We start from the raw sequence: 8,781 nt of genomic DNA on the forward strand, positions 1-8,781 counted from the left end.
CTGTTTAATAAAAATAGCATGCATATGATCCTTTGTGTAAAGGTCTTCTTTAAATTTTTGAAGAGTAGACTGTAGTCTAAGACTACCCTACAAATGTTTTTTTTTTTAAATGTTACAATGTTATATCATAATGTTATTGTTGTTTTACTTCCTCTTAACTCATTTTACAATTACATTTATTTCGCAATCAGTCCCTTTGCGCCACGTGGCGGTAGTTTTGAAAATTAATTTAACATGCAACAGAATTACAGTTAACGGTGCGGCACTGCGGTGGCAGTATGCACTGCGGTAATGACCATTTAGGTTGTCCACCTACTGAACACAATATATACGCATTCACTATATACGTAGATAGACAGATGTGATAGACTGTGTGCTGAGCTCAGTGTGTTAGTCAATCATTTCCACACCCCAAGACTGCATTAATTAATGAGTCACAGTCAGGAAGCTGGCATTAAAGCAATTACGTAATATCAATTATCTCCTGATCCCTTATCTCACCTTAAGCCAACCAATATCGAGGCTCTCGATGGTGACCATCACTCTGTTTTCATCACCTCACAACACAGATGCCCACACCAATCAACACAGCCTGTGGCCTCGTTATAGAGCATTTTGATATTCTGTTAACGCCGGTCGAGTAGAGGAAGCTGCGGACATTGTTTGTGTCACTCTCTCTCCATAGAGAGTGAACCGCAGACGAAATTAAGATGTGCCCTGGATTAATGTGAGGCCCTGCACTTGAATAATGAAATGGCAATTAAAAAGCCAATTAAGATGCTGAATTATAAAGGAAGAAGGAGCGCTGAGGGTACGATTATGGCAGGATGAATCCCCTCTGAATGTTCGCTCGGTCACATGGTGTGGGAAAATCAGTTTATTAGACCTCTTTATCAACTTGCATGTTCCTACAGTGTCATCTATACAGGGTCGTACTTGCAGATAAAGCTTGTAATATATGAAACAAGGCTTGGGAAAGAGTTATGCCGAATATGCCGAGTCTGCAACTGCATGATGGAATGTCACTGCAATGTTATGTAATAACATATAACAACCTCAGCTTGTAGTAGGCCTGTAACACAGCCAATGCAGCACATTGAAAATGCAATTAACTGCAGTTCTTCAGTCCTCTAATTTTAGTCATATTTATTTTGCATGTATTTTGACCCATATAATGTATCGTTAGCTATTGATTAAAATATACCTGTGTGACTTAGGACTGATTTCGTGGTCCAGGGTCACATACTGATTCATCTAGCATTGCTAAAAGTGTAATCTAAATGGTCAGTGAACAGTGAGTCAACTAAAACTTATCCATTTAAAAAAGTTATAGTTATTTAAATAATTATCTTAATTACATCTGTTCCCCAATATTTGTGTTTGCCATGCTATTTTTACTTAATATTATTTGCTGCTTAATAAAGTATTAGCTTAGCATGTGTTAATGTCTGACTCTTTTCAAATGAATTCACTGGGAGTTTGATTGACAGACGATCGGACCAGTTATAATGCTAAATCTGCTATCTGAATCTGCAAACTAGACAGGTCTTTCCATGGTTGAAACATCTTCTGATGTTCATTTATGTTTATTTCATGCTATAACTAGTGGAAGAGATGAGGTGCTACAGCGATCTGTCATTTAGATGAATATTCTGATGATTGTCTTTCTCTTTTTCAGGCACGTTTTGCATCATTTCCTTGTGCACCTGTGTAGCTGGCATCAACTTCGAGCTGTCCCGTTACCCTCGCTACATATACGGCCTCCCAGACGACATCAGTCACGGTTACGGCTGGTCAATGTTCTGCGCATGGGGCGGTTTGGGCCTGTCCCTCATCGCTGGCTTCTTCTGCACACTGGCGCCCTCTGTACAGCCGATCCCTCGCTCCACGTGCCCCAAATCCCGCCAAGAAAATGGCACCGTGTGTTAAGGGATGGGTCTGAAAATCCCCAAGCCAACATGTGCAGCTGGACAATGGGGGACGAAACACATTCAAAAAAAGACCATAACTGAAGATTAAAATCATGTTCATTTAGAATCATTTCTAATCTCACCAACCAGGCCATTTTTAACCATGTGTGTGAATCTACAACTGAGTGTACCGATCGTTTAAAAGAAAACCAAGAAAAAATATATTGTGAAGATAATATCAACGGGACTTTCCATCGCCAAGGTCCTACACAGGAAAACAGTCATCCTTTCAAAGTTTGGTGAGCACAAGCAAATGGTGACGAATGAAGCAAAAAATAGACCGTGCTGCTCATTCTGATGCTGAAAGGATGGATTTTGACATGTCTGTTTGACTGACGTCTAAAAACTGCCAAACCTGGAGATTATGGTTTTTGGATCTGGACAAGTATGGAGGTCCAGTGCCGATGTTTAAAGCCCAAGGGTTCTGACTAATCAAGAGCACCAAGGCTTTCACGTGAGAGGACAACAACTTTGATGCGATTTGGATCTGTTGTGGCTAAATCCGCCGATTTGTCTCGGACCCTGGAGACTATCGCAATGCCTCTTGGGATGCGGCTAAAGGATCCGCTCGTGCATAAAGGAAAAAGATTTCAGGAACTGGAGATGCCTGCTCGTGACGTTATGTTGCTATTGCTGTACAGCAAATTGTAAAGAGAAAAATATTACCTATAATATTCCAGAAGAGGAAAAAAACAATTCTAACGGGAGGGAAATTTTTTGGAGCATTTTTCCATGTTTCATTTCTTATTCATCTCCAATTGGTATCAACGGACACTTCTAACATGCTTTCGGTTTTATTATGTGCATCTTCTTTTGTTTTTTTTAGTAATTACAGTCATCATGAGTGTGAATGAGTGTGAAGGGAGTGTGCCGATTCTTTAGCTACTATCAATATAGTATGTGTGTAAGAGTTTTGTGGTCTCCATATGAAAAAAAAAAAGGAAACATAAAAAGAATAATAATGCATAAAATCAAAAACCTGCCTTGGGGGAAATCAGGTAGGCTTTTGTTGAACCAAGAATTACTGGAAAGGAAAGATGCCATATCCTGTTTTAGACAGCGAACACTTAGTCCCTGCAGACACGACTGACGCAGACAGAAAGACAACTCAACATCACACTGTTACTGCCTTAAGCTTGTCTGGAAGGAGGCATTTATGCCATTTGATGGGAACGTATACTGACTTCTCTTCTGAAAGCATCTATGGGCTGACAAAAGAAATCCCCATTTGAATCCAACTTCCTGCTCTGTTTAACCATGCGTCTCTTTACTTAAAGGGAACTCCCAAAACAGGATGTGGTATGTAAGTGCCTCGTGATTACATGAGACAGCAGCGGTGCACAAAAGAGGTATATATCTATGGAATCGTGACCTCGAAACGTAGGACGGGCGGCAAGCACAAGCTTAATACAATCTCTAAGCCGACATGCGATTGGTTCCCTCAAGCCGTTTTCATAATTTCTCTTCTCACACATTCATTTCACAATCTGAAACTTTTTATCCATTTCACATGCTATAAATGCATTAAACGAATCACTTGGGCAGCCATAAAACAGCGTGCTATGAAGGAACACGCGTCGAGGGTCACTGGCGAATCAGCACACACATTCATCCATGCCAAAACCCTACACTAGGAGACTTAGCTTTGCAAGCAAGACCATGTTTACAGATTTCTAGAAATTAGATTTGCCAAAACAAAAATCTGCTTCCAAGTATCAAGAAACAAAGCATCATTGGTTGCGCTGATGTTTATACTTGAGTTCTTTAACAACTATTCATTGGTTCGTAAAGTTAATTCGTTTTGAGAGTTTTCATTGCGTTGGTTTATAAAACAAGCTGCCAAGTGAAGTTTTGCAGGGCTGCGACAAACTAAAGGCCGTTTCTAAAAGCCATTTCAAAATGATCCATCCCAACATTACTTCCATTGGATCTTTCACCATAAACACAGCCAACAGTTCACTAACAAAAGTATCCTTCTCAACTCTGCATTGATGAAATACGGGACCAGCAGTCTTCATGGTTTCGAACATATTTATGGGCGCTTTGGGTGATTCGTGTGGCAGCATTCAAGTAAAAAGACTTCGTTGCATGCTGACAATGCAATTGGCCGTGAAATTACATAAACAATCCAGAACTCCAGAAGACTTCTTCACACTTTCAAAGCAACAAATCGACCAAACACAGCCCACAAACTCTACAGTGCTTGATTACAATGTGCATGCAACAGAAAACCTGCATAAATACCCAATAAACAATCTGTTTTAGGAGCATCTTGCAACAAGTCCGTCTGGCCTTATATAAGATAGTGTTCCTTGACACACTTAGGAGGAAAATATGTATTTCAGTCCACAGATTACGCTCCTAGGCGAAGACATAAATGGGGTCAGTCGCTAGTTGTACACAACACTTCTCAAATAAAACCAGTTCCACAGTCCTATTTGAGAAAAACATCTAAGTATATTCAAAAATGCACTTAAATTCACTCTTATTTTCTTCAACAAGGCAAAGAGATGTGTTCAATCACAGAGTATAAAGATATCAAAGAGCAGAGAAGGGAAGGGCAGATGCTGGCATCAGACGCCAAGAACAGACACTTACAATTACAGCTTAATTGGCATCCGTCCTAGACAGAGAGTCCCAGACTGAAAGCAGGTAGTGAACTGCATTTCATAAGCTCTGTATGGATCATTGTGAGGCTTGTAGTGAAAGTGATAATGAATAAAAACTTGCAGCCTAACTGTCACTTGATGGGCATTTTAAGGACTCTCCTCAAAGAAAGATCATGAAGCGTTGGGCATGTTGGTAATATGGGCTCAGGATCAAAGATTCCTTTACACAATCTACACATTACATTCACACAAATGTGTTTACATCACAGCCAACAGTTGTCAGCCTTTGTTCAGTTATTGGTTGAGCGGGGTGGGATGGGAAACACGAGCGGGAATATTTTTGTCTTCGAAACGTGAAAATAAAAATGAAAAAAGTAGCAGATTCGGTGAAACTGCAGCTTTTTAATTGGACACTGAAGCTTAAGGTTTATCTGATCTTTTTTCATCAGTGATGTGTCTATTGAGTATCTGGGAAAAAAAAGAAAAAAAAAAAAAGAGAATAAAACTGTAAAAAAAATGTTTAAGAAAAAAAAAGAGAGAAAATAAATTCTGGAAAAAATGTTAAAACTGTGGAATGTAATATCATTACAAAAATAAAATCTCATTGTTGTGTTTATTTGTATTGTATATTTATCTTTGTATTGTACTTACATTATTTCAAGGCATTTAAAGTAAAAATAAATAAATTGTTAACATTAAAGCAATTAGGTATCATGAAAAATGATGAAGAATTTTAATGGTAATTTATAAATATACTATACACTATTGTTTATGTAATATGTTAGTTAACAAACTAGATTAACAAATTATGCCAAAGTATTATTTGTTTTTAATTCTTGATACCTAATGCTTTAACTAATGTTACCAAATTGAACCTTACCGTAAGGGTTTACAAAAAAAAAAAAAAAAATTGATAATGTTTATCTAGGGGGGAAAAAAAAGGAAAATAAAATGACAGAACGTCAGTCTAGCGAGACATAAAGATCAGTGAAGTTCACTTGCTGACATTTAAGGCAAGTAAAATCGCCGTGGCAACAAATATGATGAGGATATTATCTGATCAACTGTGCAAACCGCTGAAACGGATCCAGAGAAAGTGGAGAGAGAAAAGTACAAGGATGAAAAATAGAGGGCAAACTCATCAAACATGATAACAGCGAGCCGAGTCTGAGGGAAGCCGACATGACGGATGCAATAACTAACTAGCACTCGTACTAGATATGTTGGCTGAGAAAAAAAAAAAAAGAAGTACAAAACAAAAACAGTTCCAGGCTGATTTAAAGAGATGAAAAGCCTGTGTTTGATGCTTGATGAATACTTCATGAATGCATTTAGAGTGAGTGCGCTGCTATGAATAACCACCTCTGATTAGGATGGGTGTGCGTGTTCTCCATCAGGCCACTTGAGACAATGAGTATTGACCCTGCTGTTGATGACGGGCGACAGAGACACAAGCACTTTAACTTGAGAGCATTTAGATCACTGCTCCGAGACGCCCAGACCAATGATTCTCAACTGGCGGGGAGAGACCCGAAAATGGGTCACGGGCCTGTTCTGAAGGGGGAAAAAAACGATGCAAAAATGCTAATTATAAAAAGCAACTAACTGTACAGGAATAAACAGGCTTCTGTGAAGAGGAAACACTTCCCATATTGCTTACTGACTGCATAAAAGTCTGGGTGAGCTTGTCAGTTCACGACAACATGGACCATTTGAGATCCACACAGTCCGAAGATAAAGATGAACATGCACAGTGAAGTCTATAATCGGATGCCGAGAGCATGAAACCATCAAAAAATAAATTCAAAACATTTGATAAACAGACAACTGAAAGTATTAAGGGTACAGAGAGTTCAATGGTTTCATTTTTATTTGTTCATGTAAAACAGTAGTGTTGAATGTCGATAAATGATTAAGATTCCTCTTAAAGATTTAGATCAGTGTATACATATTTATTAAGATTTTTAATTAGCTTTCATTTTATACATTCAGTTTTAATTTTTACACTACTAAAACTAAATTCTAACTGTTCTAATTCTAAATTGTAATTTATTTCAATGTTTATTTATTATTTCCATCTCATATGTATTTTATTAAAACTATACTTTGAATTAATTATAATTATATATATATATATATATATATATATATATATATATATATATATATAAATTTAGCTTTAGCTATCAATAACATAGATTTAGAACAGTTCTCCAAATTATTTATTTAGTATTTTTGAAAGTAGAATATTGAGAAAATAATCAGGAATCAAATACCATTCTATTGCCAAAGAATGAGATTTAATGTCTTTTTAATAATTACATATATATTAAGTAACATGACATTTAAGCATATTTCACAGATTTTTATAAAATATTAATGACCAAAGGCATGATCTTTAAACACATTGTCATGAAGTTCAGCTAGCAACTAACTACATTCAAGTGTCACAGTCAGCTGCTGGCTGTATGGCTTTCAATAACAAGAACTGACCCATTCGAACCTAATCATTCATTTGGAATTTGGACTATTCTGGTCATACTGTCAGCTAAGTGCTGAAGATTTAGTATTGTACTGCTGAATAAGTGGTGCAGGAAACTCTGACAAGGCATTTCATCTGCAGGTTTCCAGTATTTAAAAAAAAAAAAAAAACTATAAACCACTGAACTAATTAAACCATTAAATAACACTGTTATACATATGCAAATCATTTAGGTGATAAATCAGAAATGAGGCACTCGATCATTCAGTCTCTATACTGTACTATATATTGACTCAACCGCTCTACAAAGGAATACATTACTGTACGTATTTGGGTCATTATAACTGAGGGCCTGTACAAAACACATGCCCAGTCACTGCAGTTTCAGTATTGCATATTTGCCTGGAACTTCCACTGCCAATTAGATCAGCACTGCAGTAATTTAAGCATGAGAGCATGACAGAGTGGCTCTGCTGAGCGTTTGAAAGCTGGGCAGCCAGTAAGCTCACTGCAAACGCCTAATGCACTCTTGACATTATCTGGGAGCCGCTGCCGCTTTACTGAGATAAAGTTAATTGGGCCGCACCGAAAGTATTTGAAGGCTCGTGCACCAGAGGTTGGTATTGACACCCACTAGAATGAAAATAAATTAAAAAAAATTAAGTGCCACAAACCCTCCTCGAGGCTAGTGTTGTTTCTGGCGGCCTGTTTTTAATTTTAGTTTTAGTCTTGTGTGAAGCTGTCATTTTAGTTTATTAGTTTTAGCCATATACATACTCATAACGTGCAGGTACAGGTATGTTACATAATCAACCAATCGCGTGAGAAGGTGAGATCTACAGAGAACGATCAAAGCAATGCAAATACACGTACACGTTAGGTGTTTGTTCGTTCATTCAACTTGAAGCGTAGCTGTGCTATTCATAAGCTCTTATGAATGTCATACAATGATCGATCTGCACAGCACAAACAGCCAAAATCTGGATATTTTAGGCAACATAAAAATCCTGACAAGGACGCATCCTGGGAAAATGGCTCATATGGTCACCTTACCACTATTTAACCCGGTCAATAGTACAAGTACATAGCAGGCCTGGCCCAGGGCTATTCAAAATCTTGCCCTGGAGGGCCAATGCGGTGCAGAGTTTGGCTCCAACCCCGATCAAAGTCACCTGCCTGTGATTTTCTAATGATACCAAAAACATTGATTAGCATGCTCAGGTGAGCTTGACTAGGATTGGAGCCAAACCCTGCACCGCATTGGCCCATTTGAATAGCCCTGCCCTAGCCTATAGATGAAACCAAAATTTTATTTTAGCCAAACCCATTTCAAACAAGGTTATCTTATTATATTATTGTTTTACCTTATATACTAAAGAATACATCCATTCCAGACACGAAAGACTCCTGATTTGAATTTACAACATTTATTTTACCAACAAAACATGTTAAAAGTACACACACACAAATTTAATTAAAAAAACAAATAAAAATGCAATATAACGATTTTTTTATCGTAGACGATAAAAATGTCTCCACGATCTGCTTTTGAAGAAATATTGTAGTACCGTGCTACAGCGCACATTCTATCAGCTGCAGTTCTGGTGCCTCCATCATATACTGTACAACGCCACATGCATTCACAGCAGTGTTAACTCAGCAGAGTTACTCTCTCATTATTTGCTTGTTATATTTAATGTTTCATTTTTATGAGCGCCAC

At 37.7% G+C, this 8,781-nt stretch overlaps 1 protein-coding gene across 2 annotated transcripts in view; it reads left to right on the plus strand.

The window, feature by feature from the left end:
* LOC113062970 (transmembrane protein 178B-like) overlaps positions 1-5,105 on the plus strand; it is an 81,448-nt gene extending 76,343 nt beyond the window's left edge. Inside the window, exon 5 of one of the 2 annotated variants that reach the window (XM_026233086.1) lies at positions 1,679-1,929. In XM_026233086.1, coding sequence (XP_026088871.1) covers positions 1,679-1,929 — 251 coding nt within the window. Of the gene's footprint in view, positions 1-1,678 lie in introns of both variants that reach the window. The other variant, XM_026233095.1, reaches the window with a different exon arrangement.
* Positions 5,106-8,781: the final 3,676 nt, after the last annotated feature.

Source organism: Carassius auratus, chromosome 4, assembly GCF_003368295.1.
Source record: "Carassius auratus strain Wakin chromosome 4, ASM336829v1, whole genome shotgun sequence".
Taxonomy (NCBI): Eukaryota; Metazoa; Chordata; class Actinopteri; order Cypriniformes; family Cyprinidae; genus Carassius; species Carassius auratus.